This window comes from Microdochium trichocladiopsis (genome assembly GCF_020744255.1).
Source record: "Microdochium trichocladiopsis strain MPI-CAGE-CH-0230 chromosome Unknown B0I36scaffold_4, whole genome shotgun sequence".
NCBI classification, from domain to species: Eukaryota; Fungi; Ascomycota; class Sordariomycetes; order Xylariales; family Microdochiaceae; genus Microdochium; species Microdochium trichocladiopsis.
The window spans coordinates 959,542-986,467 of NW_025763547.1; the positions used below are offsets into that span (position 1 = coordinate 959,542).

Genomic DNA, 26,926 nt, shown 5'->3' on the forward strand with positions numbered 1-26,926 from the left:
CTGGGTTGAGCCCAGGAAGCTCCTCTGCGTTGCCGGCCCCTGATACTCCATGTAATACAGACTCTTGTTTACGAGGTAGATGTCCCATTTCGCCCCTAAATACACGAGTCCTTTGACAGACCATGGCAATTGCGAGCTTTGCCGTGGAGAAATGCCAACAAGGAAGGGCTCAGGAAGCTAAGATGCCTCATTGTGTCTACGGGCACTGGTGATTGGCGCCCTCGTCCATCCGTAGCCTGTTTGGTGGCTCATGTATAAGGGGTTTATGTCAGGTGATCAGTGGCCAAACTGGGACAGAGCGACATATCTGCGACTGTTCCTGGACATTGGGGGGTTCAGGGGCTGTCGGACATGGCGGTGATCCTCGAGAGAAGAGGGTGGCCCGCGGTGAGTGTGGCCAGCATGGGAGCCAAGTTAATTATAGGCTGGGCGGCTAGCTGTGTGTCCTCTGGCAGCGAGAGTGGCCGTTTCCTCTGTTACTGTCTGGCTTCCTATACGCTGGAAGCAAACTGCATGGTGGGCGGTTGTGGTGAACTGCGGAGAGATCACCGTCGGTTTTGGGCAGAAGGGGGGGCCATGTTTCACTTGGGCTATTTCGTTGCTCTCTTTGGGGTGAGGTTGAACAAGCTCGGTCAAAGGAGGTTAGCCAAAGTCAAACCTGAAGCCAGGGGAACGGCCCGCAACTGGACACCCATACAATAGGGAGGGGAAGATGGCGTGGACCCACAACCGAGAACAATGCACGCACCAGGAACCGTCGTCGGTGGCCGCTGATGACTAAGGTGAGTTGCCTGGACGACCAGCCACCACCGACGTAATCTATTTACTTCCAAGGAATCGATCCTGCCATGGCGCATGTGCAGCAGCAGCAGCAGCATTGATTGATGCGTCGCCCGTCCAACCTCTGTCCATCCCCCCAGCCACGCACTACGCTTGTGCCACCTCGCTCCCGGCCAAGGCACAAAGTGTGATCCGCACAGCAACGACCAGGCAGCCATCTCTAAGCCTCGCTGCGTCCTTGCACCTGCCTACTGTACGTGCTGTCCTCTCCCAACACGTCCCTCGCACTCCATTCCAGCAACCCCACGACCTCTGAGACCTCCACCACAAACCGCAACGATCTATTGACGGCACATAGCAGCAGGGCGAAGGACTCTGTGCAATTTCTCTGCGTCGTCCGCTTTATTCCATCCATTTCTCCTAGCTGGCTTAGCGGGATTGCCTGGGCGATTCCAGCAAGGTCTCAGACTGCCACACACAATTCCGCCCACCGCTTCCACGGCCTCCGCCACACATTCCAGCAGCATCGCGGAACTACGACAATCACACTCGGCGTAGCCGGCTCGGTTGACTTCCCCGAGATGGCTCCTGCAGTGCCAACATGGGCCACTCAGGCTCGCGAGCTTCTCACCTCGGCAGTCCGCACCGCTCGCAGCACAGAGCCCAGTACCAACGATGTCGTGGCCCGACTAGGTCCCTTGGCCGCCCGCTCGGTGCTGCTGGCGCGCGACGGTGATAAGCCGCCACAGCCCGACCCGCACAAGGGCGCCGTCAACTTCAAAGACATCAACAACGCCGGCATGTTTGTGCTCTTTGCCCTGATTGGCGTTGGCTTCGTCATCACCATCATCTGGTTCTTCTTCTGGGCCAAGAACGGCGGGTTCTACTTCAAGGAGAACGACTGGGAGGACTACAAGTCGACCGTGCTCCGCCGCAAGGGCCCCAACGGCACCATCCTCTCCGGCGCGACACCCAGCACCCAGCTCGGCGGCGGCAGCGTGTACAAGGATTACGACGATGTCAGCACCGAGTACACAGGTGGGCTGACGCAGATGACCGGGGACTCGGCGGAGACGGGCAGCACCCTAACTGGAATCACCGGCGGCGTGTCAGACTTTGTCGGCCGGGAGAAGCGCCGGGAGAAGCGCGAGAGGAAGGAGCGCGAGCGGGAGAAGAAGAAGGACCGCAAGAATCGCGAACGCTCTGCTAAGCGCCGCGGCGGCGAGGACGGCGTGCTCGTCGACGAGATGGCTGAAGCGACTGCCCAGGATCACCTCCGTGCCTATCGTCACGAGAAGCCCGCCCGCGTCGGAGGCATCAACAAGGCAAGCGAGGGCAGCGAGTGGGACGGCTCGACACACCCGGACAACTCGACTTCCGCCAGCAGCGACCTTCTCAGCCACCGTGACGATGCTTCCAGTGTACCCCCGTCCAGACCGAGCCGCGCCGAGAGACAAGAGGCACGCAAGAACGGCGGCATCCGCAAGGTTTACAGCACTGCTGACCGTACAGCAGACAGGGAGCAGGAACGCATGCGTGCGGAGGCCAAGCGTCAAGCCAACAGAGACCGGTCTGCCGGCGGTTCCAGCAAGCCCAAGCGCGACTTCAGCTTCCAGCGGGCCGAGACTCGACCTACCCTTGGCAACCGCGGACCCAGCACGATCGAGGAGGAGGCAGACATTGGCATGCAGGGCCGGTACCTGCCTGTCGGTAGCTACGCACCTGAGAGCGATCTCGGTGTCGAGAGCGACCTTGGCACCAAGTCCTACCACCACGTCATCCCTGGCCTGTCCTCTAGCGCCGGCGGTAGCCAGGGCGGCAGCCAAGTGGGCAGCCAGGTCGGCAGCGACCTGTCGTACCAGGAGGAGAAGCGTAAAAAGCGCAGCCAGGGCCGCCACCGTCAGCGCGAGTAAGACGTGATGATACAGCCTTGGTCCTTGCTTGATTGCGGTGTTTTCCTGCTTTCCTTCGCCCATTGAGTTTGTTCATGTTGGCCAGCATCGCGTAATTGAGATTTTCTGTGTATTTTCTGGGCGGCATGCACATCAAAGCACCACGACAACAAATGACGACGCAACGGTATTTTGGCACTCGTGTCATTGAAGCATTTGTCCGCGGGAAGAAATGGGAGAATGGTTCTTAAAGTACGTCTCCGTCGTGCATTCACGTTGCGAAGGTTGGCGTTTTTGTTTTTTTGTCATGTCTGGCATTTTGCGCTGACCAAGTTGTCTAATGAGTTTACGGCTGGGTTCTTCTGTTTCGCTATGCTTGATGGAGCTTCTCAGACAGAATGGTGGATCAGTCCGGGAAGATCAAGTAGGTTTCTGGACATTTGTCGCGGCTAGGCGGGGACAATCATGTAGATTAGATTCACGACAATGACAATACAAAATGAATATACACTGAAGCAGGACGGCTATATTGGGAATGTGACCTGGGCGCGATTGAAAAATAATGATCGAGTGACAAGGGCCATTGTACCAGGGGAAAACGGCAGGGAAACCCGGCAGCCATGCCGCCTTCAACCTGTTACGTCCCGCACCCCCAGCAATAGTCGTGTTCGCCGTCAAACATTTCACGCGTAGGTAGGTCGGACACAGGGCCTGCAGGGCATATTCTACGCAAAAGGGTGGCCGATAGGGACAGTTTATATCCTCCAAGCTTGTAAACATATGATTTATATTGAAAGAGCGTGGCAGCTATCATGTCTTGCTCTCCCGAGTGCGGAATGCAGCAGGTAAGCTGAAGATGCGGACCTCATGAGTAGTATGAAAAAGAGAAACCAGCAAGAAATCGAAATTCGAGACACAATCAGGCGAAGAAGATGCCGGACAATCTTGTGAACGGGCAAGACTCGATCGGGCTTGCTTTCAAATATGAGCGCGCGCGAGACAGAAGCCGTGATTACGAGAAGACGTCAATCGTAGAAAGCAAAAGCACAAAAAGCCAGGGAAAAGTAAGTGCTTGGTTGTAAACAATATATAGAAACGATTGCGTGGATTTGACCATGATGAAATTCGGTGCTTGTTGCCGAGACTTGTGTGGTCGTTAAAGGTCATCGCCGGAAACTTGAGATACAAGAGGGATTATTCATAGCTCGTGATTGCATCTATCATGCGAGACAAAGCGAAAAAAGAGTGATGGGCTTTGATATCCGAACAACGTCGAAAAAAAGAGCTTATGCACCTGCAATGCATGCAAAAGCGACAACTTCCACGGAAATTGAGCAATTGAGCAACAGAGTTTCTCCTCTTGAATTGCATCTTGCAACGTAAAACCATGAGTTTGGTGTTTGGGGAGATACTCCGTCCTTGGGGTGATGGAAAAGAAGCTGTGATCTCAAGTTCCATTTGCTCAGCACGCGGCACAGGACCTGCACTGGTGCAAAAGCTAGATGGATGTGTGCGATAGGATTTATGGTTTTTGAGACTGCCGTGACGACAGTAGGCGACGCTTCCCGAAGACAGTGGTCGAATACGTCCAGAGGTCGCCAGGAGGAGGACGGATACATGACCCGGCCTCCCCTTCAACATAATAATGATTGTTGTTGTCAGCTACGCCTTCTGGCAGGGCGATGATAGCATGAACGTTGAGTCAAATGTCGCATGCCCACAGGCATTTCAGCGTTTCCGATCTTTGCCCTTGCCCTTGCCCTTCCCTCCGCTGCCGTGGTGGTGCCGAGCTGGCACATCCTGCCTGCCAAAGACCGTGTTGATGCATTGACGCAGATATTGGTGGTAGTCCGGAGCGACAAGTCCTATGAATGACACAGGAACGTTGTGATTTATGGTGTGGAGTTTGGCCATGTTGATCCGAGATTTGGGGTCAATCGTTTCATACGAGACCTGTTCGGAGATCGTGATTGGTATAGGAGCGAATCCAAGTTGAGGCTCGCCTTCTAATGGTGGTGGCAGCTCATATCTCTCATCAAATGCTTGGGCGTGATGTTCTGGGTGAACGCCATTTTTGAGACAGCCTTGGAGGCCATACGTATAAATACCCCTAAAACATGGTCAAAACCTGCTTCACGACAAAGGAGTCCATGCTCCTTCCCCAATATGGATCGATATTGCTTACACACAAAGACTATGACCCCTGAGTTCTTTGACCACTATGAAGCGACGGATGCCCGAGAAGTAAGGGTCTTGCCCGCCGTCGGTCAATGTCTCGTTGGGTCTCTGAATGCCACCTCGAGGCTCAAACCAGTTGACTTTGAAGACCTGAACTCGTGTCAATCAATGAGGACATGATGAGGACGCCAGAAGAGATACTCACGGATCCGAGCTGGAAGTTAGATGAGCGGACTATCTTATATTCTATCCATACGGTGAAATTTAGCACAAGATAGCATGGGAATTGATACGTATCATGCCGTACCTGATGCGGGGGGCCGACTTTGCTTGCCCTTGTGGGACGAGTCAAACGCAGGCGCATGGTGGCTACGTTTTCCGTGATGTTTGTTACGAGTGTGCTGCTGAGCATGATGCTGATGAGAGTGTTGTGGCTGATTGAGTTCGAGCGGAACAAATTCCGTAGTCCCTTCTGTGTCGTTCTTGCATCAGCGTCGATGTTACGAGGAAAAGTACAAGCAGACTCACCGTCGAAATAAAGTGGCGCTGCAGAGGTTGATGCTCCATCAGTATTCGGTGAACTGTAATGATCTGCCCTGCTATTTCTCATTGCAGTCTCGAGGTCTGCTTGATAGACATCATCCTGTGTCTCTTCGTAATTCTCGGGTTGAATGGAAGAGTACGCTTCCGGCAGGTCAGCTGGATGGACTATCCCGCGAACAGTCAGGAGAGTGGCATTCCAAGAAACATACGAAAATGAACCTGAGGTTCATGGTCCGAGTCCTCCCCAGCAACATTCAATACGCCGTCTCCCCTGCCCAAGGTGTATTCTGGGTCGATCTCTGAGACAGCAGGCGTTAGTACGTAATGGCCTCAACGAGTTGAAACTTGACAGAATTACCTTCGTTGTAGTCACCACGTATAGGCAGCTGAAACGTCGGATCCATCGGCGCGGGGTCATCCGTCACAGAGAGGTTTTCGAGGCCCAGATTCAGATCATCTTGATGATTCCGAGGCGTGCGTGAATCATCCCCGGGGTAGTAGCGGACGCCATCTGCAAAATGGTCAGCGGCGAGGCTATTCACCTAGTTTGCCGCTCGAACTCACCATTGTCATGGAGCGGCAGGCCATGCTGATTTAGTGTCGAATAGCTCGCGGCTGCATATATCTCTTGCTGTTCATCCAACGAAGCGTGTTGATGTTCATGTGCATGCCCATCGCTGTACCCGTAGTTTTCGGTGTCATTGCGCTCATGCCGACCCCGTCCCGAGGATCGTTGCTTTTCACTACTGCGCATTATGTCATTGCGTGGCTAACAGCCGGGATCTGGATACGAGCTACCATGAAACCGGCAGATGGTACCCCCCTTCTGTGAGCTGCCGAAATCACTACTAGTGCGCGCTTAGGAGTAGAAAATCATTCAGATGCCTGGTGGCGCCAAACCAGTCTAAACGACGCCCTTCCAACGCGACGCGGCCTGAAGGGTTCCCGAGGTTGGTCGTGAGTCCCTTCAGAGACCGAGCAACATGCTGGCAATAAGTCCTACGCTTCTGGTCCCGTTTTACTGGTGGCGAAGGAGTTTTGGGAAAGGCGACAAAGACGTGATTTAGTGCTGGGCATCGGCTGAGTTCGGACGGTTCCGATGTGATCGTGATCGTTCAAACTCGTATGCCACAGGGCGGGAACAGGTGCAGCTCCTCAGATGAAGTTCAGCCGGTGAACACCACAATGATCTGGTCCGCAGGACGTAAAAGCTCGATAGCACCGTGCTGGAATACAATAGGCGGGAAGGCGCAGTGTGTGGACGTGCCATGAGAATCTCTGTCATGCACCAGGCACGTACTCGGGGCAGAGGCCGCAGAAGTATCCTGGGGCGGAATCAGGAGCCTCGGGCCAAGGACCGGATGAGCGTACACAGCGGCAGACAAGACGTGCTGTGCCGCCGAGGACAGAGGCTGGATGGCTAGGCGGAGATGGGCACCGACGCGATCTTGTAAGTAGTGACGGGAGACAAGGCGGACCGAGACTGCATGAAACGCCAGACGGGAGATACAGGAAGCGATGCCGGCAATGGCCATCCATCAGCTGCCAGTTGCCGCCGTGGCAATCGCCGGGGACGGGGTACGGTAGCCATGGGTGGTGAGGCTGCTCAATGGGGGACTCAATGAGTGTGTAGATCCGAGGCCTGTGCCCTGTGAAATGGGCCGTAGAGTGTCCGCAATCTAGAGCAGCAGCTGCACCACACCAAGGCCAACGAGGTACTGGCGGACAGCCACACGTTGTTCATGCCGGCCCGAGGCCATGTACTGGGGGTGTCGCAAATCCGAAGGAGCTCTGGCATGGCGTGGTATGCAGCCCAAGACCAACAACCCTTGGGAAGGAAGCGCAGGGAGGGGAGTGGAGGCCCCCCACGGTGGTGGTGGTGGGTAGTGGTTTGGTCAATTAGTGGTGGTGTGCAGTGAGCAGGGCCTCATGCCAACCTTGGAAGGCCTGACCGGTTGGGCAGCGCACCCGCCATTCCTCACCGGTGATGGCATTTTGCGACGTGGGCAGCATCACGGTTACTCTATCCGTCCAGCATCCCTGGGCCACTGGCCCAGGTGAACAAGTCTAAATGGGGTGGCACTCCAAGCACAAGACGGCACGGCACGCTCTACTCTAGTCCCCCGGCTGATTGCCGGGTCCTGCCTGACCTTGCTTCGAGCGGAAGCCACGGCTTGCGTTGGTGTTGAGACGCCAATTGTCCAGATCGTGCTCGCGTCCGACACCAATTCCTGCCCACGTCCAAGACATATACACACAACACGCGCATCTCTGGCTGGACCCCGACTCAAGAAGACCTGCGAGTTTCTGGCCCTCGGCTTCAACTTTACCACAGCCTCTCCCAGCCGCGCCTGTGCTCCTTCAGAGATTGAGTCCCCTCTGGCCGTCAGCCATGCAATCAATCCAAGATGGCGTTCGTCGACCATGGCCTCCGTGACCATGTCGACATCACCCGGTTCAGGAGCCGATTAGCTTCTTTAGACTCGGCATCTGACGCGGAATCCGATCACCATAGGCACCACAGGCACCCCGACGACCATCGCACTGGCATCCTTCCAATGCTTCCTGCTGCTGGTGCCAATTTTGACGAGGCTGGCGAGATCTTCCCCCGCACAGTCGCGTCCTCAATGGCATCTCTGAGGTCACTCTACGGCCCTGCCACACGTCACACACGACATTTCTCGCCACTCTCGCGTAGACGTCAGTCGTTTCCCGAGCCTCCCAATCTCCGGACGCGGCCCAGCAGCAACACGAAGATGACTCGGCAGATGCACTCAAGGGCACGACTGGACTTCGAGTCAGGCCAAGCTCGCCAGCCATCGTCTTTTGTCCGTGTCACCAACCATAGCCGTTCTCGTCTTGTAACGCCTGCAGACTCGAGCTTGGGTAGTGAAATGGACAGTCGTACATCCGGCGCCACGTACGAAGACCAAAGCTTGAGCGATAGGACAGATTCTTATGATGGTGAGCGCGAACCCAGGAGTGTCGTCCATTCGGCCCAGGACGATCCTGTGTTAAAGCAGTTGTACAAATCTGCTGCCAAGCTGCGATACAGAAGAACCAATCTGTCAGAGCTGATCGAAAGTCTGCGGACTGCTCGATACAATGCCGATGCGCGGCGTAGGGAGCGCAACAAGGCTGAGTTGGCTTTTTTGGAAGCGGCCAGAGCGCAGATGACGGACAGCCCGCATCTTATTGAGCTTCTAGACGATATGCACAGAGCTTGCAACGAGCAGGAAGAAGTGGATCAACGCTTTCGTGAAATGATTGATTATCTTCACGAGGCTGAACTCGCACTGGACAAGCAGGAGCGCGTCTTCTTCAGCACCGCAGCGAGATCCAATACTGCCTACGCCGAATCTGCATCGGACGAAGGGACGGCGGAATCCAGCTCGGTGGACGGTGTAATCATTACCAGGCCGCACGCCGACCTGCCGTATGAATTACTTGGCATAACCGGTCTCCGCCCACCAAACATACACCCTGTCCTGAGCAAGCTACAGGCTTTGATTCGACAGCTCAAGTTAATAGATGAGCTTCTCATCAATTTGAGAGGCAGGAAGCAGTCGCTCGACAAGCTCCGCGATGACCTAACCAGTCTTAATGTCTCCGGGCTCCGGCGGGCGGCACACGACGCTGCTCAGGCCAACCAGCTTGACACAAAGGCCGTACACGCACTAGATACGAAATTCTCGCACGCCATCAACCGTGATGACGCAGACTTTCTTCGATCATATCCATCTGATCTCAAAGAGGCCATCAGGGAGCGAGATCAGACCTTGCAAAGGGTTGCTTATTTCGAAAGCGAGTGTCGGCGTCTGGGGCTAATATCTTCCGTTGACCACTTGCCTCGAGCTTGGAGTGCTTTGTGGGAGGAGAGTCCAGAGGAAATTCAGCTTGCGGATGTGACACGAACGGCGCCACGAAGATCCGTCTTCCCGCTCCTCCTTTCAAGCCCCGGCGCCCTGCTTGAGAGTGAGCCGAAGATGCCGTATCAAGCTCTGACGAGTGCATTGGCGCTGCCGCACACCAATCCTTCCCGCCAGAAATTGATCAACCAGAGTCTACGAGAAGTCAACATTCACAATCTTTTGAAAGGTGACGCGCAGCGAGATCAAGATGGACGCGTTAGGCTACTGAGCGAAGATAACATGCAGGCTCTGGCCACTGTTCAGAAGTCATGGCACAAGGCGGAGTGGATCAACCGATGGCTGCTTCATAAGCTGCACATGTCCTCCATGGAAGCCGAGACATTCTACGCGACATCACGAATCTACACGGAGATTGTAGACCGTGGACAGTGGCAAAGGGACGCTCTTCGTTTCTGGACCCGGGACCAGGCTGCGAACCCTGAAAATGTGGCTACGGACCCAACGACAACTGGCAACAGTATTAAACAGCCCCTCCCAAGTACTTCTGATCTGTTTGTGGACAGGCGACGCTCCGACTCTGATATGCACCTGTACAAAGGGCATGCACTATTGAACCACCATGAGCCTATTCAACTTGAGATACTGTAGTTTTGTACCGCAAATTCTAATTTGCATCCATGGCTCGCACATCGTGTTCATCATGTGACTGCTGTGACCGAACTCAGCACGGCGAGATATACTGCATCGGCACTGGCAGTGGCTCTGGTTGAGCACCGAGTCTTCATAGCTGAACTGCACAGCTGGGTCACAAGAGTCTCAACACCAAACTGCCGGCATCACAACGAGCTGGGTGACATGGATCGGGGATCGAGGCTGCAGCCGATCAATCACAAACACAAACGTCAGGGGCTCTGCAGCAACAAACAATTGCGGCCAGCCTTGTGCACCGGATGCCCGACGCTGCTGGCGGGCCGACCCATGCGCACAACCATTCGGTCCCCGCCACGCCATCGCTTCCCTACACGCCGTGTTGACAGTCGCACAAATTGCATTTTTGCGCCGGCCTGGTGCCAGGCACCAACCGCACGAGTCAACACGAGCACGTGTTCTGACGATGATGCCCGGGAAAGATAAGGAGATGTCCTAGCCATTAACTCGCTGCCCGCCTTGAAACCTGGCTCGGAAAGGTGGGCGGCTGGTCCCATGCCTTCCAAGGTTGGTCTTGTTGATGCTCCTGATACCTGACTGGTACCTTTCATGTCGGCGCCTGGTACATGGCAGTCTGCCTTCAGGTACTTCTGTGGGGGCGGCGTGTGGAGACCATGCAGCACTGCATCTCCAGGTGTGACAGCAGCGTCATCTGACCTCGAATGTCCGCATAGTGGTGTGGCACACTTGGCAAGTTGATTGCGGGCTGCTCCGGAGCCAATGCTAGGCCGCACGCTCCATCGCTGATGACACCTCACAGCTACAGTAGTACCACGTTTCGACCAGCTCCGTCCACACATAACCACCTTCTCAAAGCGGCAAATGGTCAATGTTCGCTTTTCGCCTCTGCTGAGGGGGAGAGAAAGCTCTGGCGGCGGAATGAACCGGCCAACGCCGCTTCCAACTGATGGCGAGTTCAGACTGGTCGATTAATAACTATTGGGAATCCAAGGGCATTAAATTGCCTTTTTGGCGAGTCAAGATGTCGAAAGCACCTGAAAGGCAAACGTGTCCCAGCCTTGGGCAGCGAAGCTGCATGGCGCTCTTCGAACCTTACAAACCTTTTGTAAACCTACTTGAGTAACCGCTTGTTGTCTCGTGTGGTCATATTCAGCTGAACACTGGTGTGACTCTTACCGCCATCAGGCACTTGTGACACGCCTTGACGTGTCGTACGCCCCTTATCTGCCAATCATCATATCCATCATCGTCCCACGGCTTTCAAGCTGTGCTTCCTATGGGGTGTGGTGATCAGCAATCCGGACAATTCGCATGTTCTCTAAACGCTCAACACCACCACCACTACCCGCGCATTCTCCAGCCTGCTTTGTTCGTTACAATCCTTCCTGTTGCGGGCGTGTTAAGCATATCTCTACCTCCGCACAGCCTTCTTCACAGTTACTGTTCCGAATTGCTGGCGAAGCTTGACCTTTTCTTACCACGAGAATTGTTCGAGGAGACATTGTCGCCGAAGCCGGGAGGCCATCTCAAATAAGGACAGGGGAGATGGCAACAGCCTACTAGTGACGATTTTCTTTTTTCTTTTCTTCCCTGTCTTTGTATTCTTATCAGTACCTAGCCCCGCCATGCAGCTTGTTAAGACGAGTTTGCGATAGTACTGAACGAAAGTCACAACGTGTTCCATTAGCTCCTTACGGAATACCGCGGGGCGTCCCTCATTTGTGTGAGCTATCGCCAGAACGTGGCTTTTTTTCAGCTGTGAGAGTGATGATGGGACCATGAGCCACTCTTGAGTATGGAACGACTTCATGATCGTGGGCCAATAGACCGGGGGATTAACTCGCAAGTTCATTAAGACACGCGGTTGCATTAGGGGCTCATGTGACTTCGCGTTGGTTGGACGTTAAAAGGAGATTGGGCAAGTATATGCTGTGTAACCTTGAAAAGCAGCCACGGCAGCCCCAGCACCAACAGCAGCAGCAGCCTCAGAAAGCAGACCGCAATGCGCGAGCCCAGCAAGTCAGCACGTGAGATGGGCCCCCCCGGGCGGCGCACGGCGCGTCCGAAGCAACCAGCGATGGACAACTCCGCGCGCATTCGCAATCCATGAGGCTGTGTGTGTGAATGGCCCCCTAGCCTAATAATGGTCAAGTAACTTCTGATAGGACGGGCAAGAGGCATGCCTGCCTGCCTGACTGCCTGACTGCCTGCCTGACTGCCTGCCTGACTGACAGCAATCCAAAGAGTGAGGCTGTTGGGCTTTTGTCGTGGGCCACGTCTGGCTGACGTCTGCCTGGAGGGGGTTCGTGGTCATTGATTAGAGGGGAAAGTCTGTCTATTTTATCTTTTATGGCGCTCCGGCCAGAGGCGTGTGTGTATGTGTGTGTATGGTGGGGCTCCCACCTTGACGATATGCATGTGTGCCTGGAAAGACACGTCCATGTCGTAGTTGTCTAGAACCGAGGAACTGTGGTTTCACGCATAGGGATGGCTCTGTCAAAGAAAGGACGCCGTGATGTCGTGTTGGGTCATTCGGAGAGAGCTAACAATGAATTACGACGCGGTGATAAGGACAGATCGCAGTCTGAAAGTCTTTTCCCCCTTTCGTGTTTTGACTTTGGTCTTTTCATATTCCCGTTTCATTTGAGCGGCTTGTTCTCTTGGCCCGAACTAGGGAATTGCGATGTAGTCTTTGATGATGATCTGAACTGAGGGAAGGGTCTTGTGTACTCGTCTATGGAGCGATTCCGAGTCCGCCGTATCATCTCAATCTGAAGCAGATCACAGCCATTTCCCTTGCGAGCCGGAAGGACGGCTTAGACTTCTGCCCAAGCCTATCAGCCTGGAATTTGCGGCTCTATTCCTGGGAGTAGAATCAAAATCGCCATTGTTTTGGGCAAGTTCGCGAGTTTCACCGTGTGATCGGTTCCAGATAATCAAACGACTATATCTCTCTGCAAGCCAAGAAGGCCAACTTCAACTTGAGAAGAGGGAAGCCTTTTTTCTATCTCCTTTGGATCAGACACGAGTTGAGAAGCAATGTTTACCAAAAACATACCACCACGTTGCGTAACAAAATGGGGTGTCGAGAGCCAAGCGCAAGCAACCACATACAGCAGGAGCAAGTTTGTCATCCCGTGCAGAAGAGGGACGAAATAAATGTCAGGTGTGATCGATAGTCCCAGCACCGACCAACTGGTAGCATTGCTGATGATTGCCGTGACCTCAATCACGAGGAGGAGGCGGGGAGAATGGGAGGAACGCTGGGAGAAAGCAAGACAGCCACGATATCACACACTACCAGCAAAACGCCGACCAATGCCCTTCCAGCTTCATGTTAGGGGATTTCCTGTTCCGGAGGTGGATGGGTCTGCGCTCCTTGCGATCCACTCTTGCTAGACCAAAGATAGCTGGGAGTTCAAAGTGGAGCTTATCGAGGACGGTCGGATGGACGAGGGTCAGAGATCAGGAAAACTTGGCCATCAGGGCATCTCAGGAGGGAGCCAGATGAGGGCGGCTCACGGCATCAGTCCGCGCCGGACGAACTCATTCTAGCAATACCTCAAAAACAAGACAAGAGGTGCTTGAGCCATGCTTCGAGAGTCACCGCTATCTAAAGGTCGCGGTGCGACAGCCTTGGCATCACAGGGCTCGGTGGCAGTCATAATAATGACCGTTTGTACTTTTGAAACTCATTGAATAGACAAGGCCCGAGTCTACTATGCAATAACAACATGATGTGAGGACGATAAAAACATCAAGAGTAATAGAGCGAGTTTGGTAAATATCTGGAAACGACAAAATAAGCAGCAGCCAAGACCCCAGAACGCCGGTCGCCTTTTGCCTGATTTGGACACCTGTTTGTGGCTCTTCAGTGTGAATCAAAGCTTCGGGAGATGTAGTGTGTTGTGTGAATGCATGAGTCCCCTCAAGAGATAGTACAAAGCCGTAGCCTGGCTTCTTCCTTGTTCTCCTCGTTCTTACTTGGCCTCCTGGTACTGGCCAATGACGATGCAGTGGTCTCTCTCGTAAGGCTCTGTCGGAAGATGTTAGTAAACATGCGCATGAAAAATAATCCTGCTTGGGAGTTGTATGGAACGTACCAAGCGTCAGCTGCTCTTGCGGCTTGATGCGCTCTGCCCTCAGCTTCTGTACCTCCTGGGCGAAAACAGCCTCGGGGGCGGCTGTGCTGTCGATACAGTTGGCCTTGATGGAGATGACTACACCACCGCCAACCTTGAGGAACATGTGGGCGTTGAGGGCGACGATACGGGCCTGGTCAGGCTGGGCAACATCGGCGAAGACGCAGTCGACCATGGGGACGAGCATGCGGTAACGCAGGGGGTGACGGGCATCCTCGACAATGGGGATGACGTTGGTGCGGTTCTGGGCCATGTTGACGAGATCGCGACCGGATCGGTGGGAGAACTCGACGGCGTAGACGTTGCCGGTAGGACCGACAATGTCGGCAACGTGGGAGACGGAGGTTCCGGACGCAGCACCGAGGTAGAGGACCTTGGAGCCGGGGCCCATGTAGATGTTGTCGATACCACCGATGATACCAGCAGCCAGCTTGCTGCGGAAGGGGTTCCAGACTCTGTACTCGACCTTGGTCGTCACAGGCGCGCCATCCTCGCCCTTGGTGATGTTGTCAACCGACACGCGCTTCTCGCCGTAGACCTCGAGGCCGGGAGCCATGCTCTTGGTGAGCAGGTGGTCCTCCTTGCCTCGGGAGACGAAGACACCGTTGTGCCTGTGAGGCTCCTAAGACAGAGGAAAAACGCCATGTTAGCTTCTGTTATCGACTGCGCAGTCGATGGGCTTGCGACAACAAGCAGGAAGACAACTTACAACAACGACCTTGGCACCGCCGCGAGCGCCAGGCTTGCCGCCGCCACGAGGGCCACCACGGCCACCGCCGCGAGGACCGCCTCTGCCGCCGCGATCACCAAAGCCTCCGCGACCACCGCCACGACCACCGCCTCGGCCGCCGCGATCACCAAAGCCGCCGCGACCACCGCCGCGTCCACCACGGCCGCCACGGTCACCACCGAAGCCACCACGGCCGCCGCCGCCTCTGCCTCTGGGAGTGAAGCCCATTGTGTATATCGGTTTCGGGCGAGCTGCGATGGGAATGAATGCAATTGAGGCACAAAGCTTGCCGCCTGTGTGCGTTTGATGGTGTTGTGATGCAGTAGAAGGCTGGTTGAGCAGAGTGCGGATCTCGACTTGCAAGCAGCAAGGAAAATTTCAGTCCCAGTTGCTGGACGCCAATGGCCTCTGCTTGCCGGGTGGGTCCTGCAGCCCAGCCTTTGCCAAAAAATTTCTAGGATAGCTCTATCGCAAGCTCCGGGCATCGTATCGGGCGCCGTAGTGGGGCCCTGATTATGCTGCAGCATATCGATAAGAACCTTAAGCACGGGCGCTGTCTGGCAGGTGGCAGCCAGCCTGGCCAGATGGCAAATAGCACGAGTTTCTGCGAGGTGGATTCCGGATCAGCGCCAGCCAATCACGCCCTCCCGCCCCGTGAGCGAGAGGCATCACGGCAAAAGTAGAAGACATGCACTCGGCACCTCCTTGACAGGAGATGAGGTACTGCACCTGAGGAAAATGCTCATAGATATCAATGACAGGTAATACGAACCAGGCTTCACATGCCCTTGTTTGTCGTAGCTCTTCATGTTGATGATTCGTGTCGCTGTCCAGGCGCTGCTGGACACCGCTGCGCAGCTGCACCCAGAAAAGTCCACCCAGCCAGGCCAGCGGCCATAGGGTAAGCGAGCCCTACTTTGGAAGAAGTGCACGCAGGTCAAAATAGCCCCACTCCCCTTTCCCGGCCGCCCTTTCGCTGGACTCGGCTAGTGGGGACGAGCCTGCCACGAAAAAGTTCATGAATTTTCGACCTTGACGCCTTCAACCTCACGACACCACACCCAACGACCAGACACGGCAATCCATCTCCACACCAAACACAGCAAAGATGGTACGTTTGTTGCGACGAGACGCTCCTCACCACAATCGTCGTTCGGACGGCCGCCGGAAAATGGGACTTTTGCGAATCGAGTCGGACACGGATTATCAGAGTTGCGCCAGTGCCGCTGCAGGCGGCCAATTCAAAACGCCCATGTCTTGACGAGAGGAGCGCAAGCCCACAACCCGCGCTTCCGACGACGACTGTCCCCCCGCCAGCCCGATCACGACGCCCGCATACACAGCGCAGGAACTCCAGGCTAATAATGGACTTCGAATTTTGCAGGTTCGCTACGCCGCCACCGAGATCGAGTCGGGCAAGTCCGCCCGCGCCCGCGGCGCCTACCTCCGGGTTTCCTTCAAGAACACCCGCGAGACTGCCCAGGCCATCAACGGCTGGAAGCTGACCCGCGCCGTCACCTTCCTCGAGAACGTCTGCGAGAAGAAGGAGGCCGTCCCCTTCCGCCGGTACGCTGGCTCCATCGGCCGCACTGCCCAAGGTACGAACGACTTGTGCATTCTCCTTCAGGTGGACCCCGGGCTCGAGTTTTGCGGAGGGGGGGAAAGGAATTCGGCAATCAGAACCACATCGATTGGGGAATTGAGGATTGTCACCTTGGGACATTCCTGTTGCCTTTGTTGTATGCACAATTGCTGACTGTCCCTCTTTGCACCAACAGGCAAGGCTTTCGGTGTCACCAAGGCCCGCTGGCCCGTCAAGTCCGCCGAGCACCTCCTCGGCCTCCTCAAGAACGCCGAGTCCAACGCTGATGCCAAGGGTCTCGACACCTCCAACTTGATCGTCAAGCACATCCAGGTCAACCAGGCCCCCAAGCAGCGCAGACGGACTTACCGTGCCCACGGTCGTGTATGTTGAAACCCTGCCATCAAAACGCGGCTTGACCCTCCCAGGCTCGGCATGCAGACTTGACATCCGTGCAGCCACTAATGCGCGACACAGATCAACCCTTACATGTCCAACCCCTGCCACATCGAGCTCATCCTGACCGAGGGTGAGGAGGTTGTCCAGAAGTCCGAGGCTGTTGTTGGCCGTGACTCTGCCCACCTTTCTTCCAGACAACGCGGCTCTCGCCTCCGGAAGGCTATCACCTCGGCGTAAATGTAATACAAGCCGGGGCGGAGTTATTAGAGGAATGTGACGATGGGAATACGCGCAAAGACGGTCAGGGATAGCTGCTTTTCTACTCCAGGTGTCAAGGCGGTCGTTAAGCATTAGGGTCTCAAGGTTCTGGCATGCAAAAAACTCGCGAAATGGAACTTTTCGTGTGATTTTCCCACAAAATACAAAAACGGATTCATGAAAGACATCACTCAGACTCGGAGATCGGGGACCGGCCGGGCTTTTGCGTGAACTTCATACCATGGCGCGAGCCTCGTTTCTAGCTAGCTGTGTTGGCTAACCTTGACACAGTGCCCCATCATTTCGAGGTCTCTTGCAGAAAGAGGAAAACCGTGATTTGCTATCTGCGCAAGCGCGGCTGACGGCGCTATTACATGGTATAAACACTGGTATTACATGGTTGTGTGAATACTTGCAGGGGAGCTATTGAATAGGCTCGGAAATGGGAAAGGAAACTGTCAAGACGCTTTGCAGAAAAAAGCAAGGCCCACACGAACCACAGCAAGCACCCTCGTTGAGAGGCGTTTTAGTGTCGGAAACGCCACCCGCCAACCCACGAGAGCGTTGGAGATGAGAGTGAGATTGCTCGTATCAGGGCCAACAGGGCCCCTGTTCAGCCTGAAGCATCCCTGGCCACATTGTACCCCAGGCTCTCATCTCGCCTAAATGCAAGTGCAGCTCCGCACCCAGCGACGAGCGTTGTGCAGTTTCTCCTCTGGAGGCAGGTTGGGTTGCGTGCCCCTGGTCGCATGGCTCCCCTTTCCCCCGTTGGCTTCCCCAGATTTGTGAGGGCTGACGCGACCAGGACAAGACACCCAAGACTGGGGCAACATGGAGTGTACTCCACGACAGCACAACCACCTTGGCACAGCCATGTGTTGCACAACTGAGCACCTGCATCCGTACCCTGGTTTGCCCTCTCGTTCCGGCAACAGGGAAGGTCCTCCTGGCAAGTTCCGGGCTGGCAGATTGGTCTTCCATGCGAGCTGGACAAGGTTTACGAGGATGAAGAAGGCCTACTCCATACAGACCGACGATCTTGGTGATGTTGGCACCTTCGCCCTAGCTGTCCAGGGCCCCCTGGAGTCTTGGCGAGACCTAGCCAGACCAGACTGCGCCCTGAAATGTCTGTCTGTCTCTATTAGTTGTGCTGCTGACGGCCTTGGAGAGGAGGATGCCTGTAAGCGAACTGACTCGTGATGATGCTCGATATCTGCTGGTAAGGCCTGCCGTCGCTGCCTAGATGTCTGGCTTTGCAACCTTGGTCTCTCTTTCTTTCTTTCTTTCTGGACTAGACCGCTATCCTCGGGCAAGTTCTCTCCACAAACGGCGAAACAAGACGGTACCTTGCATATGCTTTCCCCCTTTGGAACAGGGTGACGAGTCAGTGAGTAAACGCCTATCTTGTTCACCTTTTACTCTACTCTCGATGGTCTATGCACCTTACAGGGCCAAGCAGGTGCGGGAGGAGGCACAAAGACAAAAGTCCGGATTGGCTGACAAGCAACAACATATTGATGCGGAAAACAGATAGCCTGTTTGCCTCGATATTTGTTGCTGTGGCTTTCCGCACGCCAACAATAGGCCTGCCGCCGTTTGTGCAGCCGGACCTGCCGCGAGACGGCGTGCGTGCCACTACATCCCCGGCAATATACAGGCTGCATCTTGTGATCACTCACATTGTGGCGTATAAACCCCCCCTTTAGAGCCCACTCTGCTCTCCATCCGTCTCATTGACCCTGATTTGGGTACTGGGCGATCACAACCCCACGGCCACTGATAATCTTCGACGCAAGAAGAACCTGCTCATCTTAACCAAGAGAAGACGTGCAGATGTGCTGTTGCTAGCCGCATAGACCTCGTCCGACCGCCTACTTGCGTTTCCGGAAAACACCGAACCTGCTGAAGCTAGGCCCGACTGCAAGCGACAGCGACAAGAGCCTGCGGGCTCACTCCATCCCCAACATGGCGGACGCCTCGCACGACCAGCTCGTAGACATCACAAGCCTGATTGAGAGAGTGGGCTCCATCTTCTCGCTCCTGGGGTCCTTCTTCATCATTGTCACCTTCTCCTGCTCGTCGGCGTTCCACCAGAAGCCCATCAACCGCCTGGTCTTCTATGCCTCCTTTGGAAATGTCCTGTGCAACGTGGGCACGCTCATGGCGGGGAGCTACACTAGATTTCCTGGTTCCGTTGGCTGCCAGCTACAAGGTGCATTGATACAGATGTAAGTGGAAACCACGAGGAAGCGTTCGCATCCAAAGACTTTCTAGGCGACCAAGACTAACACGCTCGAATTGCAGGTTTATGCCGGCCGACGCATACTGGACTCTAGCCATGGCGGTCAATGTGTGGTTGACTTTCTACCACAAAGTCGACGCCATAGGGCTCAGGAGGATGGAGAAGTGGTACCTCCTCTTGTGCTATGGATGTCCCTTGGTCCCGGCGGTGGTGTTTGTGTTCATCGAGAATCCGACCCAGGGCCGCGTGTACGGCGACGCGAAGCTGTGGTGCTGGATCTCTCCCAGCTGGAGTCCATTTCGCTTCGCTCTATTCTATGGTCCCGTGTGGTAGGTCCCTCAACCGCAAAGTTGGACAGGAGTGGCAGAGAAACCCACAAGCGCGTATGCTGACTGATTACCGATCTCCAGGATCGCTATTCTCATCACGTTCTTCATCTATGCCCGAGCAGGCAGAGACATCTATGCTAAGCGCAAGACGCTCCGCGACTTCAGCTCTGGTAGCGGCCACGAGCCAGACTTCCTCAGCATGACCGACCCGTTCTCGACCAAGACGACTGAAATCATCGTGACGAGCGAGCCAGCCACAGACCAGCACCAGTTCCAGCATGCCAACCATAATGCCATTCCAACATGGCGTCAGCGGCTCTCTCTTGTGGGCACGGCCCACACCACAGACGTTTCTTCCGGCCAAGGCCTCAGCCAGCCAGCCGCCACAGAACGCCCATCCACTTATTCGATTACCATCTCCGCCGACGCCGGCGCAAGCAGCAAGCCCGCAGCGCAGAGACTGGTCAGCACCGACACCGAGTCCCGGTACGGCCGCAAGGACCGCTCTAGATCAAGATCCCACAGCACAAGCTCCACGGCCCGCTCCTTCTCCTCGATCGAAGAACGACACACTGCTCCTCCTCCAACATCACCACCACCCTACCAGATCAGTCACCCCACCTCCTCCTCCATCCCGGGCACGCCGAGCCATCAGAGGCCCCAGACCGCGTCCGCCGCCCTGGCCAGCGCCTCGGCGCGGCAGCAGCGCAGCCGCACTGCGGCCGTCATGGCCGCCAACAACGCGGCCTGGTCCTACACCAAGTGCGCTATGCTCTTCTTCACCGCCATGATCATCACCTGGCTGCCCTCGACGACGAACCGGCTGTACAACCTGGCCAGCGGCGGCAACAGCAGCCCGGCGCTCGAGTACATGACGGCCATTGTGCTGCCGATCCAGGGCTTCTGGAACTGCGTCATCTACTGCGTGACCTCGCGCGAGGCGGTCCGGCTGTTCTTCCTCAGCGACGTCCCGCTCATGGGGAGGATGTTTAGCTGCTGTTGGGGAGGAGGACGGGGAGGTCCAGGTGCGAGTCGCGGCCGGTTTGGAGATGCCGGTGGCAGGTATCCCCGGTCGTCGCGACACGGAAGAGCCATGGACCTGGACCCCGGGCAGGCGAGGGAAGGAGACGATGGACAAGGTCTGCAACAACAACAACAGCAGCAACAACACCAACAGTGGGAGATGCTACCGTCGCCCGATCGGATACCGCAGAAGAACCAAAGCAAGACGGTGACGACGGGGCAGCGCAGTAGCAAGGCGCTGATGCTAAAGTCCTTGGTAAAGGGCCAGCCTGGGAGAGCTGAGGAACAGCGTGTAGTTAAAGGGAGTCTCGACAGCGATGCCACGAGGACTCGCAAGAACTCTGCTACTGATAGCACCACGGAGCTGCGCCCTTCACAGTAGGGACATGCTGGGGCCAAGTGGAGGACGCCTGTAATTAACGATGTACAACTGCGAACACGAATTTCTTGTCTTAGGAAGTTTTAAGGACCGTTCCCAGGCCAGATCATGTGCCAAGTGACTGGTTGATGTTTTTTCAACGCAGGTTACAGATGGTGTAATTGTTCAGCCTGCATTGTAATCTATGACATAATTACATTACAAAGATGGTAAAAAGAACTCTCATGGAACCCGCCGCCCAGGACCGGATTCTGGCCTGTCAGATCTAACGAAAATGCCTGCACCACGAGGGATTGAGCCTATGTCCACACCCGCCCCCGGATATTCTCTTACCACAATCCATCGAGCTTTACAGGCTCGAACTGCTCCGCTTATATGGAAACCGACATGACATCTCCGACCGCAGTGCTGTGAACCGAGACTGGATCCTGTTTGCGTGAACAGGACTTACGCCACGGCCTGTGGGGTTCTGGAGGCACGCTTGCTGCCTAGCCGTGCTCTGTGTCAACAGTCACTACATTGTTCTACAACTCAACGCGTCTCCTTGACCGCGATGATATGTGAGTACTCCCATCGAGTGCCGAACTCGACACACTCTTGCACAATCGCATGATCGTCCCACCACCATCTTTCGGCCTTGACGAATGGGCCCCAGACATCTTGCCACAGCATTCGTGCCGTCAGACACCGCAGCTCTTCCTTTACAGTCACGAGGTGGCCTTCCTCTTCGTGCCTGATGGACTGGGGCACGGCTGGAACACTGACTGTGGCAATAGAGCTTCCCTTACCTCTCAACCGTCCGACTGCCAGCCAGGCAGGGAAGGTGCCGCTTGGGTATGTCGTGCGAAAAACTTGCTCAAGGTTAATTAACAAATTGTCAAACAACCACTTTCGCAGCTTTGGTCCTGTCTTTGAGCTGATTGGCTGCGGATCGATCAGTGTCAGATGCAGAGAACCACCAGGAACGAGACATCGGTTGATGTGGCGGAGGAATGGTGGAATATCTGTTGAAGGAAACAGAGATGGCATAGAGAGACAGGTGACTGCCGCATAGAGTTGCGGAGCCAACGACCGCGAACTGGCCGATGCAGACACAGCTGGCACAAGCACTGGCTGGACGTTGGGGAAGAGTCTCGGTGAGATGGGTTTTGTCGACAAGTGGGCAACGGTCAGATCCGGGTGCGTCGCGGCTAGGTAGGAAGCGCAAGCTAATTCTGGTCAGCAACCCAGTACTTCCACGCAGCCCTAATAGGCAAACTGACCTGTGGACTCGTAAAGAGCCAAGATCTTGGGTCTCTTGCTCGTCTGACTCTTGCAGAGCATGCCGCCATGTCGGGCTACACTTGTGAAGCCTCCAAATTGGTACAATGAGGAGAACATCCAGCGCTTCTTGGTGGTCTCGAATTCTTTGTAGACTGCAGCTTCGGAAGAATCGCCCATATCGGCCTTGATGTTTGCTAGCACGAGTTCCGCACCCGCGGCCTGCATCATGCGGACCTCCCTTTGCAGAGCGTTGATGTCTGGAGCCATGATATGGTCAGATTCGGTACTGGTAGGCGTGCCAGGAAACTTGTCGATGTATGCAGCCTCCGCCTCCTTGGTTGGCGAACAACCCCAAGTGTTCGGTGGTTTCCAAGCCTCAAAGTCCACATTCTGTGGCGAGCTAATCGACTCTCCCTGGTGACACATTATGATTTTTGACCCTGACAGGCTCAGTGTCGGGGTCGCCGTAGGAACGGATGCATGTCCTTGAGCTTCGGTGTGGAATTCCTCAGAGACCAAAACCACACTGAAAGGCATGTCAGTGTGGTACAAACATGCCAGATGGTATCGTCGACTTACCTCTCTCCCGAACCTGTCGATGCCGAAAGCCGCGATGTTCTGTTCCCTTCTGCTGATATTTCAATTTCCGAGAGGAGTTCATCAATGCCAACATCCAGCGGTCTCTGAGAAAAGCTGATCTCTGTTTTCTTTGTTACGAAGGAATTGGGACCAAGTGACTGTATCAGATTCTCCGCGGTGACAAGCGATTCTTCTTTAACGAAGTCTGTGCTCGTGAGTATGGCCGTGTGGTCGATGCGATTGGTAGGAGGAGGCGAGCTCGGCGGTGTGCCTCTCTTATCAGACTCCGCATACGATGTGTGAGGCGAAACTATATGGCTGCCAGACCATGAGGTTGAGACAACTTCTGAGTGGTCAGGAGATTGAAGCATGACCTCCGAGTCAGTCTCGCTCTGCTTCACCATGACTTCAGATGTCTTGAGGTGAGATAGAAGAGATTTGACGTCATAAATCGAGCTGTGTTTGTCTTCAGCAAACTCGCATGAAGATTCTACCTGCAAGGCACTGCGTCGAGGTTTGTATGGAGCTGTAGACTTTCGAGCCCGGAAAGACGAGAAGAAGCTCATGCTGTGGCTGCGACTTTCACTGGAAGACGAGCTTGTGGTCGAGAACGATTGTCGTCCATTTTCTGAAGAGCTTTGCTTGTCCTTTCGTTTGACCTCGACCTCCTTCCGTGCCGCCTTCTCGCTTCGAAGCTCACGATTGGGATCCGCCCAGCAAACATCGAACATCTTGCTTCAAGGTCTCTTGTCGAGACTGCAGGTAGTGGTTGAAGAGACCCCGAAGGTCGGATCCACAGTGACTAAGTCGGTCAGACTGCAAAGGAGGTCCAGGCAGATGCCCGTGAACCCTATGCGGCCGTGTACAGCAGTAGAGGATAAGGTAAGAGTTCTTTGCCGGGATTCGAGGCTGAATAGTAGCTGATCGGTTGCTGAGGTGTTTGGCGCGATGCGATGCAGTATGACGGTCTTGAGGCTGCAAGCCTGCGTGGAGAGAAAGCAAGTACCACGTCGCTAAATGGAATTGGGCTTTTTTGTGGTTGGGTTCCGGCTCTGGGGGAAGAGAGGATACGCAGTTGCTTTGGAGTGTGTAAGGAACGGGCTGTGTTTGGTTTGTGCGTGTGGCTCAACCAAGGAGACAATGAGCTGGGGGCTCGCGCTCGCCAAAGGACCGAGGAACAAAGTCGAGTTCGAGGGGCAGCTGAATGTCCTGAGTTGATCGTGAGACAAACGTGATACTCGTGGCTGCTTCTTTGGGACTCTGAGCCAAGCGCAAGGAAGGCGCGAGGTGAAGAATGTGGGAGGCCAATCACAAATGCACCGTGGCCAGTGATCACACTCGGTGCCGGCCCTGCGAACAATGGTTCAGCTTGGCCATCTGCGACTCCAAAGACAACAATGGCGGCTTTGTGGGAGCGGAGCAAGCACCCACCATGATGTCAAATGTCCTTTGTTACTGACGTCTTTTGGCTGCCGTTGATCACAGTTGGTTGTAAGACGCCCTGTGCTTCCCCGATGAGGATCCGGCTTCGCCGTGCGTCCTCATTAGTCCAGAGTCGTCCACAACTCGATTCCATCCCTGAGTGGCACTATCGGCCCGGCTGATCCTCCCGTGGTCTCTGCATATCGTGCTACCGATGCCACGCCATCTGCGATCCCACCCCTCGACTCGAGCCGTTTGGACTTGCATCAGGCTCGGGGAAGATTGTCAATCGCCAGACTTCGAGTCGTGCCTCACGAGTCTTGTCATCTAATTCCCACCTTGTAGCTACAGAGTCTTGTGTGCTCCGTCTCTCCTGGATTAGCCATAGATATGCTAGACAAGCTCAACCTTGGCGCCTGGGTAGACTTCCTGACCATGCTTACACCGGTGGCTCAGGTGTCGCCAATGCTGGGAAGCTGTCACCCTGCGGAACAATGGCTTTCGATTATTTGGAAGGCTAACTCGGTAGCCACTGTTGGACGCCCCCCCAAGTCAGTACAGTAGCCTACAGCTGTTGAATCAGAGAATTCCAGTTTGAGATTGCTCAGTTATGGTTGCAGACATTCGGATTCTGTGTCTCCCCACTGTGCAGCGGAAGCACCCAGTCCCGCCACTGCCGGGGGACGGATCCGGTCACACAAGATATGGCAAGCTTGCTCAAAGCCTGAATCACAAGTTCCGCTTGCTGTGCATCGTGCGGCTGCCTCTGACCCTCGCGGTGATACCCGTAGTCCTTCCGGGACGTCAAGCGAGATTTGTACTTCTTGGACCCGTGCCTTGCGAACATGAGAAATGATAAGATGCCAAAGGTTTTCGACCACGAATAATTTCTCCGTCAATCTCCTCCAGGCCATCACCTTGGTACCGTTTCGGAGCCAATGGGCTCTACACTGCCTGAGGCGCATCACGGACGGCTAAAACTTCCTGGGCTCGCAACGTGACACAGGATGGCTTCAGTTGCAATTGCCTCGTGGCACAATGGTGGCGCTCCATGCCAGCGAATGACACCTTCGAAATCGTGCATTCGACTTCAGCTTCTGGCCGATGCCTGCCTAGCCAGCCCCATGAGAATCACTGCAGGGCTGAGAGGTAGGCAGCTGAACCACATAGCGTCTTGTTTCTGCCCGCCATCCTGGCCATGGCACAATCAAGTTGCGATGGCAGCGCTCACAGACTCCCCTGACTGCATTTCTAGCACGAGGACCAATCGCAACTAGCCTGAGGCCATGCACTTGCAGGATACAGTACTCAGGATCAATATATGTCTCGGATCGGAACCAGGGTTGCCCGCTTCGCTCACTCTCCTGGACTCTGAGCAGCATAGTCTCACATGATCACAAATGAGAGGAAGCCTGCAGAACAAAGTCCTATTGTTGCGAGGGAAGTTGCATGTCTCTATTTGCTTACTGCCAGACAGAAAGATGCATGCTAATGTTTTTACTTTACAGAGAGTAATATGGTGTAGGTGTGGTAGACGTATTGTGTCTGGTGGAACTGAATCGTCTTTTTTTGTGTGGAAACAACTTGGCTTTCAGGAGATGTATAGAACTAAGAATGTCTATCAAAAGCCCAGATGCCTGAAGTGCTGTCGTTTTGAGATAAATATCTTTAAAACTTTGGGGCCAGGCGAAACAGACGAGTGTCTAGGACCAACAGTGAGCATGGCTGATCGGGATGCCGCATCGGCTGTCGCGTACTTGCAGCATCTTTGCTAATCAAGGAGGCCACCCCTGTTTAGATTCGGGAGCCATTGGCAACCCAGAAGCAGTAGAGATACGGCATCGAGATACTTTGGCTGTAATGTATGGCAGGACCGTGCTTTTGACATGTGCGCTATAAATCGCGACGGTCCCATCCTGCTTATCTCCCCGTCACGAGCACATCACCCGTGGAGCAGTCGCGAACACACTATTTGGAGTACGACCTCGAGCGTCGTCAATACCATAACTGCATCTCCATCAAAGGACGCTCAGCACCTTGGCCAGGCATTCCGGGGCCCGAATCTATGTACACTATTTGCCGAAGCTTGACGGGAATGGCTCGCTTGCTGACGAGCATCTGGCACAGTTCCGGGGACGATTTCGACCAGAGCAGGTGTTGTGGTCAGCGACAAAGTCTCCTTCTTTTCTGACTACCCTCCAGAGCAAGCTGGTGATCGAGCCTGGTGTCTCGGCTCGTCTGTGTCTTGGTGTCTGCAAAGTGTGACAGCCTCTTTTCCTTGTAACCCGGGTGACAACCAATGACCCACGGCGCACGTCTGGCAGCCACCGGCCACCAAAGTCGCACCTTCCTGTGCCGCAGGACCCTCGACGCATTTGGAGTCTGGACGCACCAGTGACCGAGAAGAGAAGTCCTAGAGATCACCACTCCGGCGGACCTTCGATCTCGTCCTCGTTCGGCTAGTAGCCGCTCGCGAGTCCACCGACCTTCGGGCGCTGCCCAAGATCACCAGCTCAATCTCGTCACTTTGCCTCTGACGTAAAGATCCTTCCTCAATCCGAGGACCGAATAGGCTGACCACTACCGATTCCTCAACACAGGTCGCTCAGGTATCAACACCCCGCTGCGACGCCCTCAGACACAC

At 55.0% G+C, this 26,926-nt stretch overlaps 10 protein-coding genes across 10 annotated transcripts; 5 read left to right on the top strand and 5 right to left on the bottom strand.

Moving 5' to 3' along the window:
* Positions 1–1,228: 1,228 nt before the first annotated feature.
* On the top strand, positions 1,229–2,844 carry B0I36DRAFT_101315 (uncharacterized protein). Its single transcript, XM_046147721.1, has one exon. It carries the CDS (start codon positions 1,362–1,364, stop codon positions 2,691–2,693), a length of 1,332 nt encoding a protein of 443 aa, XP_046013680.1. The 5' UTR covers positions 1,229–1,361; the 3' UTR covers positions 2,694–2,844.
* B0I36DRAFT_101304 (uncharacterized protein) lies at positions 2,804–3,206 on the top strand. Its single transcript, XM_046147720.1, has one exon. It carries the CDS (start codon positions 2,913–2,915, stop codon positions 3,123–3,125), a length of 213 nt encoding a protein of 70 aa, XP_046013681.1. The 5' UTR covers positions 2,804–2,912; the 3' UTR covers positions 3,126–3,206.
* Positions 3,207–4,400: 1,194 nt separating this feature from the next.
* On the bottom strand, positions 4,401–6,147 carry B0I36DRAFT_361605 (uncharacterized protein; the record flags this gene model as incomplete). The annotated part of the gene is made up of 7 exons (XM_046158506.1): positions 4,401–4,782; positions 4,858–5,000; positions 5,056–5,096; positions 5,379–5,534; positions 5,603–5,692; positions 5,752–5,904; positions 5,958–6,147. The coding sequence occupies 7 exons, from the start codon at positions 6,145–6,147 to the stop codon at positions 4,401–4,403; spliced, it is 1,155 nt and encodes a 384-aa protein (XP_046013682.1).
* A 1,481-nt stretch (positions 6,148–7,628) lies between these two features.
* B0I36DRAFT_101364 (uncharacterized protein) lies at positions 7,629–10,040 on the top strand. Its single transcript, XM_046147722.1, has one exon. It carries the CDS (start codon positions 7,802–7,804, stop codon positions 9,911–9,913), a length of 2,112 nt encoding a protein of 703 aa, XP_046013683.1. The 5' UTR covers positions 7,629–7,801; the 3' UTR covers positions 9,914–10,040.
* On the bottom strand, positions 10,018–10,994 carry B0I36DRAFT_101369 (uncharacterized protein). The gene has a single exon (XM_046147723.1). It carries the CDS (start codon positions 10,771–10,773, stop codon positions 10,168–10,170), a length of 606 nt encoding a protein of 201 aa, XP_046013684.1. The 5' UTR covers positions 10,774–10,994; the 3' UTR covers positions 10,018–10,167.
* A 2,920-nt stretch (positions 10,995–13,914) lies between these two features.
* On the bottom strand, positions 13,915–15,034 carry B0I36DRAFT_240695 (Fibrillarin-domain-containing protein; the record flags this gene model as incomplete). Its single annotated transcript, XM_046149783.1, has 3 exons — positions 13,915–13,970; positions 14,038–14,698; positions 14,786–15,034. 3 exons carry the CDS (start codon positions 15,032–15,034, stop codon positions 13,915–13,917), a joined length of 966 nt encoding a protein of 321 aa, XP_046013685.1.
* Positions 15,035–15,914: 880 nt separating this feature from the next.
* Positions 15,915–17,024, top strand: B0I36DRAFT_348009 (ribosomal protein L22; the record flags this gene model as incomplete). Its single annotated transcript, XM_046156636.1, has 4 exons — positions 15,915–15,917; positions 16,191–16,404; positions 16,585–16,772; positions 16,866–17,024. The coding sequence occupies 4 exons, from the start codon at positions 15,915–15,917 to the stop codon at positions 17,022–17,024; spliced, it is 564 nt and encodes a 187-aa protein (XP_046013686.1).
* Positions 17,025–18,860: 1,836 nt separating this feature from the next.
* On the top strand, positions 18,861–21,255 carry B0I36DRAFT_101414 (uncharacterized protein). Its single transcript, XM_046147724.1, has 3 exons — positions 18,861–19,273; positions 19,350–19,616; positions 19,698–21,255. The coding sequence occupies exons 1-3, from the start codon at positions 19,011–19,013 to the stop codon at positions 21,019–21,021; spliced, it is 1,854 nt and encodes a 617-aa protein (XP_046013687.1). The 5' UTR covers positions 18,861–19,010; the 3' UTR covers positions 21,022–21,255.
* B0I36DRAFT_320178 (uncharacterized protein) lies at positions 21,239–22,144 on the bottom strand. The gene is made up of 2 exons (XM_046153520.1): positions 21,916–22,144; positions 21,239–21,852 (listed from the first exon to the last, which is right to left on the bottom strand). Exons 1-2 carry the CDS (start codon positions 22,045–22,047, stop codon positions 21,550–21,552), a joined length of 435 nt encoding a protein of 144 aa, XP_046013688.1. The 5' UTR covers positions 22,048–22,144; the 3' UTR covers positions 21,239–21,549.
* A 119-nt stretch (positions 22,145–22,263) lies between these two features.
* On the bottom strand, positions 22,264–23,264 carry B0I36DRAFT_361610 (uncharacterized protein; the record flags this gene model as incomplete). The annotated part of the gene is made up of 2 exons (XM_046158507.1): positions 22,264–22,807; positions 22,861–23,264. The coding sequence occupies 2 exons, from the start codon at positions 23,262–23,264 to the stop codon at positions 22,264–22,266; spliced, it is 948 nt and encodes a 315-aa protein (XP_046013689.1).
* Positions 23,265–26,926: the final 3,662 nt, after the last annotated feature.